The sequence below is a fragment of the Akebia trifoliata genome, unplaced genomic scaffold (assembly GCF_017979445.1).
Source record: "Akebia trifoliata isolate Shusen 1 unplaced genomic scaffold, ASM1797944v1 Contig00868, whole genome shotgun sequence".
NCBI lineage: Eukaryota > Viridiplantae > Streptophyta > Magnoliopsida > Ranunculales > Lardizabalaceae > Akebia > Akebia trifoliata.
Window position 1 is genome coordinate 1 of NW_028237285.1, and position 13,267 is coordinate 13,267.

At 35.4% G+C, this 13,267-nt stretch overlaps 1 protein-coding gene across 1 annotated transcript; it reads left to right on the forward strand.

Annotated features, from left to right (window-relative positions):
- The first annotated feature begins 2,389 nt into the window (after window positions 1-2,389).
- LOC147380936 (putative ribosome biogenesis protein RLP24) lies at window positions 2,390-4,263 on the forward strand. Its single transcript, XM_086431032.1, has 4 exons — window positions 2,390-2,866; window positions 3,303-3,416; window positions 3,613-3,749; window positions 3,876-4,263. Exons 1-4 carry the CDS (start codon window positions 2,786-2,788, stop codon window positions 4,048-4,050), a joined length of 507 nt encoding a protein of 168 aa, XP_086287158.1. The 5' UTR covers window positions 2,390-2,785; the 3' UTR covers window positions 4,051-4,263.
- Window positions 4,264-13,267: the final 9,004 nt, after the last annotated feature.

Sequence of the window (13,267 nt, forward strand, 5' to 3'; positions counted from 1 at the left end):
TTTATTATATGATAGTTGTCATGTTTTTATACAAGTTTTATTTTTCATATATCCAATATTTAGGGGAGGGTCTGTCGAATTTTTGTAAAAAAAAAAAGGAGTATTTTGAGTTTAAAATGATGGTATAATATTTTTATGGATAAAAATAGTAATTTTTACTTTTTTGGAGTATAATTTGTTGAATTATAATGCTAAAAATAGTAACTAATAAATATAAGGGCATTCTGGTCATTTTAACATAATCTAAAATAGTTTCTAAAAGTACTTCTTAGAACTGTATCCAAACGCACAACACTTATCCAGCTGCTTTAGATAGTATTTCAAAAAGTTGTTACAATACTATGTTCTAAGTACTTTTGGCTCCTGCATTCACACGGGGTCCTAGGGTTTCTAATGTGTGCAACTCGTTTCTTGGTAAACCCTCTCTTTGTTTCAGAGAGAAACTTTTGCTCTCTTTCTCTCTCTTGATTTTATGAGGTTGGAGAACCCTCTCTTTGTTTCAGAGAAATTTTTTTTGAGACCTCCAGCCTTGTTTCAATGGATAAAAAGTAAATCTCGATTTCTACCATATTGAACTACTTTGCCCTAAATGGCGCTAGGTTTGAGTGTGAGACAACGTAAAGTTATGGTTTTGAACCATTTTTATTTAGGTTTAGATTTAAGTTCAAGGTTGATTTGTTCTTGTCTATTTCATTGAGATTTATTTAGTCGTTCGGATCTGTATCTTCATCTATTAATGTGGTGGATTTTAATTTTTTGTTTCCTTTTTCTTTATTTTCCAAGTTTGATCTTTGATGAAAATGTGTGTTTTTTCTTATTTAAAGCTTTGGTCACCTTTAATTTAAGGCTTTGGGTTATACAATCTATTATTATGTAGGAATGCTTGCCTCTTGTAAGTTTGGGATTATGTGGTATGGTGCAAAAGAAGGTTATTTGTTTATTGGATGGTTTGGATTGATGGGTACATCTATTATCGTTGTGGCACCATCATTGAAGTTAAATTCTTGGTGGTTTGCTCACATTGAAATACTTAATTTCTGTTCCATAGAGTCTTTTCACCTTGAAATACTTGGATGTTAACTCCAAAACTAATTTTGTCCTCAAAATAATGCTTGATGGTTTAGGATTTGTTATTAGCTTATCTTGTGAAATCTTTGATTGTTTCACAATAGTTCTTAATTTATGAAAGTTGGGTTATCTACGAGGTGAGGGTTTTTTTTCCCAATTTTGATTTTCCCTCCTTTCCTTCTTTTTCTTGCCTCATTGTTGGTACTGTTGTTCTCATCCATCTTTATTTTACACATTTGGTGTAAGAGATTTAGTTTGGGGATTGTTTCATTGTAGTTTATTGCCTAAAAATAATTGTATGAGTTGGTCTTTCTTGATTTTTTATTGTTTCTCAGTTCTGACTTGGCACTCCTTGTTCAAGTATTTTGGTGTTGCCTTTGCAATAGATCTTGTAGAGATGAAGAACAACTATTGGTTCTGCAATGGCTTCCTTACTTGATTAGAGCCTTCAGTAGAACCCTTAATGTCATTTTATCCTTCATTATAGCCCTCACAATATCATTGGGAGAACGGCTTATATGGCGAGTCCACTTTTTTCTCCTTTTTTAACATTTGTTGGACTTTACCCCACTTGGTCTTGGCTTTGTTGGTTGGTTGGTTGTGTTTATGCCATTAGACCTAGAGGTATTCTTTGGAGGATGCAGCCTTTGTTGTGTGTTGGGGGTATTTGGAAAGAGTGTAACAAAAGATCCTTTGGGATGGCCCTTGAGACAAGCTACCCAAAATCACGCTCGAGGTTAAGTTGAGTCTTTGTTACTGGTGTACGTTGTATTTAGGAATTCAAGGGTATTTTTATCAGGATTTTCTATCAAGTGGCTTTTGATAGCGTCTAAAGGGGGTTGATTGTCATAGACCCTTGCTCAGCCCTAACATCCTATGTATTTTGTCAGCTTTTTACCTTTTTGTAGGTTTCCTCAATTTTTGGGGAGGGTTTTCTTGTTCTTCTATCAATACCCATCTCCCATACAATAGTCACAAAAATGTGTTTTTTTTTTCCCTCCATTTTATACTTCTAGCAATTAAAACAATAAAAAATGTAACTATTTAAAAAGATTAGAACATTTAAAGTATGTTTTTTTAGTTTTAAACACTTTTTTAACACTTGAGATCCAATTTTGAAGAAAAAAGGCTTTTGGTTTTTAATTTTTCTATAATATATAGGTAATACAATACTGTTTTTTTCTCTAAAAAATATATAAATTATGTTTTTCATATTTATTTATCGTTCTTTTCCTCTTTCTTGTTTCCAAAATTTTCCCTTGCAATTTTAAAACGGTATTCCGACATGGTGACTATGCCGTCCTCCCCCCCCCCTCTCCCCCACCACACACACACACACACACAAAAGCATGCTAAAATGATATTGTTGTGGAGCTGGATTAGGATTTATTTTCTTTATAGTTCCCCATAAGAATTTTTTTGGGAAAGAGGATCTGCATGCTTCTATCCTGGAGATTAAAGTTTTGTTGTTCCTTTGAAATCATGGCAGAAAATTAATGGGCTTTATTGTGTGGCGTGTCATAAAACAATGAAGAATATTGCCTTATAATGGTGTTATAACCGTTCTTAAGACCATGGATTCAATGTTACCTTCATCACTTATTTTGTAAAGATTAAATAATAAGATGGGCTTTAACTTCCACTTCTTAGGATTTTGTTTTCCTTTGCCTTACTTTTTCTTTGCAGAGAATTGGGGTTTTCATCACCGTAGACTACAATGAGATTGGAGAAGTGTTGGTTCTGCTCCTCCACCGTCTATCCTGGACATGGTATTCAATTTGTCCGCAATGATGCAAAGGTAAGAGTTATTACTTATTCCCTTGACTTTTCGTTTCTTTACTAAGTTTATATAGTTGAGATATGTGGGTGTGCAATATTAGAAGGGAAGTATATTATTTCTTAAGCATCCTTTACAAGAGAAAATTGAAAACTAAAATAGTTTTTTAAGGAGTCGGAGGATGTTGAGATCAGCATTAGTTATATCTGGTCTATGGTATCCATTGATCAAGAGAGCCAAATTGACTGATTGGCCATATTCCAGAATTTCTCAGACAAAAATATTACCTCTTCTACATTCAACAGGGAAACTAGTTCTTCAAGCTGTTAGCATTGTTTGATCAGTGCCAAGTTAACGCTATGGCTCATCTGAGATGTAGCCCACCAATTGGGAAATATATGTTTAAGTCTAACCTTGGGTTAAGGCTGCAGATTCTTGATGAGCATTCTTTCTGCAGGTATTCCGCTTTTGCAGATCCAAATGCCATAAGAACTTCAAGATGAAGAGAAATCCTCGCAAAGTGAAATGGACGAAGGCATACAGAAGGTTGCATGGGAAGGATATGACCCAGGTAAATATACACTAACTTCATCTCATTCAGTTCAAGCTTGGGCATTCTAATGGCATGGCTTTAGACAAAATTGTATAGAGGAACAGGATTCACTCCACCGACTCTTTTGGGATAATGCTTTGATTATATATTGACATTCCATCACCTAACGAGATGGATAGAGTGGTTGATTTCTTATTTTTTGACTTTTCCCTAGGATTCAACCTTTGAGTTTGAGAGGAAGCGAAACAGGCCTGAGAGATATGACAGGAATCTTGCGGAGAGCACCTTGAAGGCCATTAAGAAGATCGATAAAGTCAGAGTGGATAGGGAGGCCAGACATCATGCATTGAGGTTCTTCTCCTCCATCTCGATTTTCGGTCGAAGGCTATCAGTTTTCTATTGACCAAAATATTGCATTGAAATGAGATTTTAAACTTTGATTAACGCTTGTTTTCGGTTTTTGAAAATAAATGACAGAATGAAGGGGAAGAAATCCAAGGAGCAGAGAGAGGCAGCGAAGGAGTTGGAACAGAGTATCCACATGGTCAAAGCACCAGCTGCACTCCAACAGGAACAGTCTCTTACTCTTCCAAAGATCAAAGTCAAGGTTTCCCACCAGCAAGTGGAGGAGAATCACCAAATGGAAGAGTGATGATAATCATCATCTCTACATCATTGCTTCAAATCTCCCTCCAAATTGTTTTAATGCTCAAAACAACAATGGGTAGGTTCAGAATCTTCTCTTATTTGTGGAGGCAAAAGTTTTGTTTTGATTCCAGAGCTCACATATACTAAACTATTATTCTGTTTTTTTTTTTCCTTCATAACATAGTGATTTTAGTGGCTTGTTGCTGTTGATTGTGAACCTGTATGAGTTCCTTTCTTTTTCCCCGAAGGAGTTGGGGTGATCTAGAGTCCTTGATTCAGATTCTTATAGCATCATCTCATCCTTCTCAGTGAATTAAATTCCCGAAAGATTGTTACTAGTTATGCAACTCATCACACAAAGAATTCAGCATGTCCCAAAGCTTGAGGTTGGGAGCAATTGATAATGAGTGGAAAGGACTGATACAGTTGAATTCTTGGGAACTTAAGATCCCGTTTGGATACACACAAAAAAGTAACATTTTGACTTTTAAAAGTTAAAAGGTTAAAAAGTCTGTTTGGATTCATTTTTAGAAAACTATTTCTAAAAAGTAAAAAATCCGTCCTTTTTAAAAAGCAAAAGAAACTACTTTCTACTTTATAAACATAACATTCTTACTAGTTTTGTTTTGTTTTTTTTTTTAAATTTCTACTTTCTATCCAAACAGGCTCTAAATACCGGTGTTAAGGTGAAAGTGCAATGTGATTCGGGCGTGCTAATTTTTTTTTTAAGGATCCATTTTATATAGGAATACTACCTGAATATTTTTGCTTAAGAACCCATTTAATCGAGGGGATGAGTGTTAATTACCTTCCCTTTACTCTATTGAGCAAATGTATGTTGAAGAGAACAAAGACAAGACCTTTGGACGGTTGGCATGGCCTTAAGTCCTGTTGTAGGGAGGGTTTTGATTGCAGGAAAAATTTGTTTGGAACGAAAATAGTTTGATCCAACATTGTAAACAGTTAGAGCTCTCTTTAAAAAATCCTGGTTGATAGGAAGTTGGAACCTGTGCCATGCTGTGCTAGGGAAAACAGTCTGTTGTGTCAAATTACTCATTGAGTTTAGGTACGGCACCATCATGATCAAAGTCTTACGCCAAAGGATTTGAATTGGCTAAACAAATATTGTATTGTGTATAGAGTCACATCTCATGTTATTGAAAATGCACATCTTTTGCAATTCCAAATGTTCTCTTTATTTGCTAAGCAAAGTGTTCTCATATCTGCTTTTACGATGTCAATTCATGTAAAATCTAAAACATCATCAAAAGATGGTAAATTGTTGATGATACTCTCTGACTACAAATGCTAGACCTCTAGGAAAGCTTATTGTTGTGGATCTAACCTCCAGTTGCATTGTGATTCCCACTATCTAACTTTAGTCTTGTCCCCAAATAATCTTAGGGATTTTATTACTCAAGGTAAATGCAAAAAAATGCTCACATACTTGGCAGTGTATCTTAGGAAGCTTGAAGTGTAATTGAACTAGATCATGGAGATTAGTTCAAGTGCAGCACTACACACAAGGGGCTAGGTCCGTGACATATGACTTCCCATCCTCGTTAGTGGTGATTGATCAGGCTGCAAAGAAGAATAGATTGTACATCATGCACAATTAACCAAACGCCTCACATGACCAAACTCTAGAAACACAGGCAAACTCCAAATTTTATTTTGTACAAAATCATTTTGTATGAGTTCCATTTCCATGTCTATTCCAGGAAAATTGGGAAAATGGGGAGCAAGGAATTGGACATCCATGTTTCTCTGCTACCCTTTTTCACAGAGAATCATGTTGGGAACTACGGAATTTAATAAGTAGCGCTTTCAATTGATTAGTTGTCAAGAAGCTGTAAACCTATTTCTATAGATCATCCTGTAAAACCTGTTTCTGTATAGCAGCTTGGGATCCTTCTTTCATTCAGGTACATTATTAAGATATTCTTCTTCCAGACTTCATATGGGGCATGTAATGATGAGTTCAGCCCAACAAATTCTAAAGTTCAAGTTCCAGCCTTGATTTTAAATCTTGTACGTATGAGACTCGGACAAGTCGGGCAAGGTTTGATAGGATTCCCTACAAGATATACCACTGGTTTGCATGTCACATAGACTCATCCAATATTCTGAAAATTTTGTCCCAGTCATCTCTCAGACTAGTCCAAGTTTTAAAATCAACTCTTTCAAGACTTACAGCCTTGCCAATTTTTTGCAGAACCCCATCTGAGTCCATCTTTTGTCTTTGTTGACTCATCCCAGCCATCTTGGTCACAGAGATATATTTTTGAGTAAACCAATTTGACTCATCCAAGTCATTTCAGTCTGCTCTGTATTCAGTCACCGATCAAATGGGTTTATAACCTGAGACCACACCCACTGTGGTATGCCAGAAAATGCTACCCTTAGCACACATTGAAGGAAGCTGTGACAGAAGACAATCCAAGCTTGTATTTCTGAAGAATATCAACTTGGGTAAGAAATCTGTTTTTGAGAGCAATACATTACTAGCAATTTCTGTGGTTTTTTCTTCTGCATAAGATGGAGAAAGAAACAGCCAACCCAACTATGCATCAAAAGAAGGTAATCCCTACGGGAAAGAAATAGGCAACATAGTACACAATAATGTACAATCTATGAGAGTCACACAAGTGATGTTTATTTCTCATATTCATTTACAAGTAGTCAAGTTTTATAGTGCATAAGTATCACATATATGTCATTTCGCTTTTGCATGATGCCGAGTTTCAAAGTTCATAAGCTGGAAACTGGGCCTGAGAAGGTTCGATCATGTCCAATAAGAGAGAATCCATGCTTCCAACCCCTTCAAACAGTGAGAATGGATGATTGCCTCCATGCATTGTTCCCTCCGACATAAGTTTGTCAGCTTTATCAAGTAGGAAGCAAGTAAAGGCTTTTGCCTGGAACAAAAGCTTCATGTTACCTGTCAGTTGATAAAGTGTGAGGAACACGCAGGTATTTCACTCACACCATGACAAATCCCAACTCTCTTGAACAGCCCTCGGTTCCAAACTACATCTCCAGCATCAATAGCTGCCAGCAGAAACTCCTTGTCTCCAAAGACCTGACTATGATGGATCATTTTTTGGTTAATTCAGAGCAACACAGTTACTAAAAAGGTAAGAGAATTTATTACATCCCTAAGAAGACCCAAAACAGGGCTTGTGTGCTCATCAATGTCATGGCCTCTCCTTAGAAAATACATAAGAGGCAAAATTGCAATTATCAATCCTAACTATTTTCTCAAGAGCTTAGCCATAATTGTATTAAACATTGCGGAATTGTCCAGTACTCCGGTCCATTCAACTCTCAATGATGAGGCTCATCCAACGGGTAGCTTAAACATCAAAATGGGTTACTTTAATAAAAGCATTGGAAGATGCCCATTCTTCCTTTTCAATTAACCAAGATTTTCCTACTATGTTCTCAACTTGGTATGAGAAAAAAAAGAGTTACCTCAGCAGCTTTAACAAGGGTCAAGGCAATTCCAGGGGCACCATGACACCAATGTACAAGGTGATCATTCATGCTTCCCTCACTCGAGGGGTAATTCCCACTTGGTAAGCAATTCCAAATCATGTAACGCAGAGTACCCTTGACGTCTTCAACCTCATCTGGTTTCAATTCCATATCCATTAAAACATGAACAATCCCTGCAAGTCCGTGCGCCGCACCCCAATACTTCTTTCCACGCCATTTGTACATTCGTGAGCATCTACCCTGTTAGATAATAGCTTTCCTTAATAATTTCTTTTACTACTACACCCTACATAATTTTCATCCAAACCCTATTATCAAATCAACCCATTTATCTACAAGTAAAATATTAAATCAAAACAAAACTTACAGTATAAGAAGGGATCGTGCCCTTCCCAATATGATGGTTTAAGAAAGAACATGACCATAAGAACCCAGCTCTCCCATATAACAACTCATAAGGAACATCTTTAGGTAGCTTAATCTGCAAAGAAAAACAAAATAAACAAAATTTAAAGAGAATAAATCTAATTCCCATATTTTAGTTTTCGAAAAGCAAGCTCAGATACCTCTCTAAATTGGGTTAAATAGTGGTTGAGCCATGAGATTGAGCGCGATCTAACAGTCCGGATGAATAGGGTGCTTGTACTTGTACTTCAGTGCTTAATCTGTCAGATATTGATAAAAGCTAGTTCTATGGCTTGGCTGATGATGATGATGGTCTGTGCTTCCATTTGAATTTCTGTCTAATTCTAAATCCAATGGATCATTTCCTTATATTCTATCTTCTTTCTGTGTGTGTGGAGAAAATTAAAGAAAACAACACTAGATGGATGGGGGGAGTTCTTAGTTTTAACAGAATAGATGATAGATTAGAGTTGCAGTTGCACCCACCAACTCCAAAGTTCAAACCTTAAAATATATTATATCGATCAATCCTTCTCACATTCTTTGTTTCTCTATTTCAGATTGCAACCAATTCCCCTGCTTCATATGTTTTTGTCATCTCTTTTTCTCTAATGGCTCTTCTCTTCAATTTATCACATACTACTCAAGTGTGATCTTGTTTCATCATCAGGAAAAAGGTCCAGGCCATGTCCTTCTCACAAGAAACAATATTCTTAAAGTAGGAGCACCCCAATTCATTTTAAACATGGTTTAAAAATAAATTCGATTTTGTCTGTGTTGACATAGAAAAACAAACCCAATTATTTTTATTTTTTATTTTTATAACAAAAATACTAATAAATCAAACGAACAATAGAAAACCTACTTCCATTGTTGCAATCTTCAAAAATATGGATCTTCAAAGTTTTAGAAAGAAGGAATCGATTGAAAAAACAAAAATGAAAATTTGAGTTACTCACATCGTCTTCTACATGTGGGTGAGGTGTGAACAAGAAGGTTAGGATTTATCTTTGAATGTGGTTGGTGCAAATATCGGGAATGGGGAGACACATTTTGATGAGGACATCTCGAGCATTGGTATTTGTTTTCTTCACTATAGTGGTGCACTTACATCAGATGGTAGGTGTAAATAGAGCGAACCTCTTTTGTTACACGTCCCAATCCTACTTTCCGATACTTTATCTTCTATTGGGATACTCCACTATGTAGCATTTACATGCATAAAACTGAATGAAATAAAATTTATATTTTTTGTAAAAATACTAGTCTATTGGAACATTCATATGTTTTCAAACTATCCATGATTGGCATATTGAATGGTTGAGATCCTATTTTTCCTGTGTTGGGTAAATGGCCAGTAAATCTTTTTTAGTCCCTGTTAGGCAAATTAGTGGACTTGGTCACTCAACATCGCGTGTGCGGGATTGTATCTCGTGTGTGTTTTTAACGGCATCCACAAATGTAAGGTATTAAATGGGAGAAAGTTTTGTTCATTTTAGTGCTAGAAGTGAATTATGAACTGGTGCTGATCCTTCTGATGGTGCAAATTTGAAAGATGGGAATGCCTGTTTGTTGCTTAATATTTTCAACAAAATTTTCTCAGATCCATATGAATCTGCCACCAGCACTGATGTTCATAACAGTTATGTGAACCAACCTAGCATATTATGTGTTTATGGTAAACGTCCATTTGCCACGACAAAGTGGATAAAGTTCCAATCTTTTACTTATTATTTTTCACAGTTAAGGCTGCTAGATAGAGCTTGTATGTTTTTTCCTCTCTCTCTCTCACCCTCTCTATATACTTTGTAACTGGCAAATTTTACCTCTACATCATAAAGTCGAACTAAACTTGTGTAATTGCAGGTGGATGCAGTGAAACCGGTTCCTTCAATCAAGTCTAGGTCCAGATTCCTCAGGTAGTTTCCTTCCATGATAGAGAAAATATCTTCTTTTATTTGGATCTATTGTGTTTCACCTTCTTTCTCTCTGGCTATGCAGGATTCCATTATTCAACAAATAAATGTAAACCCTTAGGCAGGATGGGAAGCTACCATGAATCCCCGCTTTTCCAATTACACCGTGAGTCCCCTTGTAACAGCTAGGACCATGTTCGTATTGAATATGCCCATCTATAGATTCTAAACCATTTCCGTTCTTCCATTGTAGATTTCCCAATTCAATGACCGTTCTTTTATTTAATTTAATCATGACCGTGTATACATTCAACTCAGGCAATCTGTCAATAGCTACTTCTTAGATGTAAGACATGAGATTATTTGGAATGCGCTTGGGATCCTCACCTAATTTACCACTCTCATGAGCTCCAACGGGATTGAAATACCTTAGTAATACAATTCTCTGATCCTACTTGGCCTTTTGAATATCCCGAGCGATTTCTTCAAGAAAAAGCTAATAAGCCAAGGAAAAGAGCGGATTTAAGGAAGGATTAGAAATTATACCCATTAGAAGAATAGAGATGCATAGTCCAAGGAGCTAATCAATACCGATATGCTTACTATCTGTAATGGAAATTGAATAACTAGGCCTACTAATCCACCAACAAATATAGAAATAATTTAAGAAAGTCTACTTATTTAGAGCATAAACATTCAAAAAATCCATGCAGATATATGAGAGGAAACCAAAATTAGTAAATCATACTAAAAATTGGTCCCTACTCTCTTTAGACAGATAAAAAAAACATACAAGCTAAGTTTACTAGTAGAGCTACGAGTTTCGTTCTCAATGAGAGTCCGAGCGAGGCGACGGATCTCTTTTGATCCATGCTTCCGGAAACCAGAAATAACCTTCTTGATTTCTGTTACCTGCATGAACATAGAACTTCATGAGACTAAATCCAGCAAATTCTCTAAACACGTGCAGAAAGAAAGATTAATAGAGATTCAAAGTTCATTAAATACAAATAGTAAGTCAATATTAATAATAAGCGAAACAATCGAAGTTTGGAAATTCTCTAAGCACAAATAGAAGGCAACATAAATAACAAGAGATTCAGATTTCTTTAAAGACAAGCATAAGGCAAGATTCATAAGCTCAAGATTCAAATAATAACAAATAATGGGAGTATCATATTTATGCAATTTGAATAAATCTTGCTAGTTTAATTAACAATAATGGTTAAAACTAATTGAATGGGAAGCATGGTTTTTAAAATCACTCGAGACCGAGACGTATCGCCCGAGTTAACTCGGTATCAGAGCCCAACGAGACCAACTCACAAAGTGTTTTGCCACAACCGCGTATCGTGAGATAAGCGAGTCATCTCGGACGATATTTTACAATATCTTGTGCGATACGAACGAGACAACGTAGAAAATGTTTAACTCGTGAGTTAAACAAGACATATTGGACGAGATTTTTAAAATCTCATCCAAGTTAACCGAGACAAACGAGTTAAAGCTTCAACTCTCTATTATTTCCTAAATCGATTTTTTTTTAATATTATATTTTTTTGGACTCATTTTTTAATAGGAATCTTTTTTGAATTTTTTCAGATTTTTTAAATGATTAAAAATCATATTGTCTCAATGTCGAACGAGACAACTCAAATGAGACGAGACTTGTCATCTGAGTCAACTCGGTATTGTAGTTGAACGAGACGAGACATGATACCGAGTTTGAAAATCATGATGGGAAGAGTCAAGAACGGATGGGTCCAAAAGATTCTCCATAATTACCTTGGAGACTCCTTCCAAACAATAATTACCACTATGAATTGTGGACTATGATAGCATAGGCAATAGGATGTTATTACTTACCAATGTCTCTGTCAAGGTGACTTGTTTGACATATCACAACTTTTGCTTATTCGCTACTTTAAGCCAACATCGCCAAATCTCATTTTTCATGTTAGTATATATATTATTGATACTAGAAAATGAAAAAAAAAATTTACAAATTCAAAGAAGAGGGTTATAATTGTGTGGCCAATACATGTCTAATTATCCTTTTTTGATGTTGATAGAATATTAAGAGATATGTTGTTTCACCTGAATATTTTGTGCAAATGGCGTATCTAAAAGCATGGTTGGTATTGGTGGATGAAAAGGACATGAAGGCCATCTTCTATGAAACAAAATTGAATAGAGTAATAAAATTTTGAGGTGAGGGTTCTATGATGAGAAATGTTACATGTAATATGTACTGGTTTACTATAGCTAGATTATCCTTGATATCAGGGGTGGATTTAGAGTGGGGGAAATGGGGGCACTTGCCCCCATAAGAATTTTCAAACCTTCTTTAGAGTAATGAACTATTGCTCTCCCAATTTGTTTTACACTTTTAATTGCCCCTGCAAAACAGTTTCCATTGTTATGTTGCCCCCCACGAAAAAAAATTACAATCTTCGATGCCCTCACAAGAAAACTTCCACTCTTACATTGCCCCCACATGAGTTAAATCCTGGCACCGCCCCTGCATGATATGGCCCCACAGATAAAATGGAAGTCACATGAGTAATCAGGCAACGTCTTAGATGATTATATGACAATGATATTTTATTTTCAGAAAAAAAAAAAAAGATATATATCTTCCCTATATAAAAACTATGTCGTTATATGCATGACCAATATTAATCTATAAGCTATAACAAACAAAAAAATTGTAATTCAAATATTTGAGCAAAGGTGGTTCTAGTACTTTTAGAAAACAAACTCAATAGTCACATTCAAGGTTCGAAAAAATCTCGTCTCATTTCTTTTTTTTCAATCGCCTGAAACACCAAAACCTTTCAAACATTTGAAATGTTTCGAAACATTCTAACTCTTGGAAAAATTAATTTCAAAGACAATAGAATAAGAAAGCATTGAAACTTATAATTTAAAACAAGGGTTTAAAAAATCTCACTTGAGAGTAGGAAGAAGTCGTTGGATCATCCTTTTCCCTTTTTATATAAAAGGTTTAATTTTTTTCATTGGTAGAGTTAAAATTTTTTACCCTTATGAATAACTTAGATCTCTTAATACCCTTATCAATTTGTATCCAATGTTCCAGATATTAGTAGATATTGACAGGGAACTTTTGTTTCCATAAATTTTTTTTTTTTTGTTCGAAAGATTGAGTCTTTCTAATGATTTTAAATATCTTCAATCAAATCAAGTTTGAACTAGTTAAATTAGATTAAACAATTGCATCCAAATTGATAGTGGAGGCATAGGACAACAATATGACTTAATTGATATAGCAAGGGATTTTAACACTTACTAAGTCAACACTAAGAAGAATTGTATTGCCCAACCAAGCTATTTAGATGTTCTAGTGTCAGGGACCCTTGTTGGTTTGAAACCCTTACTTTG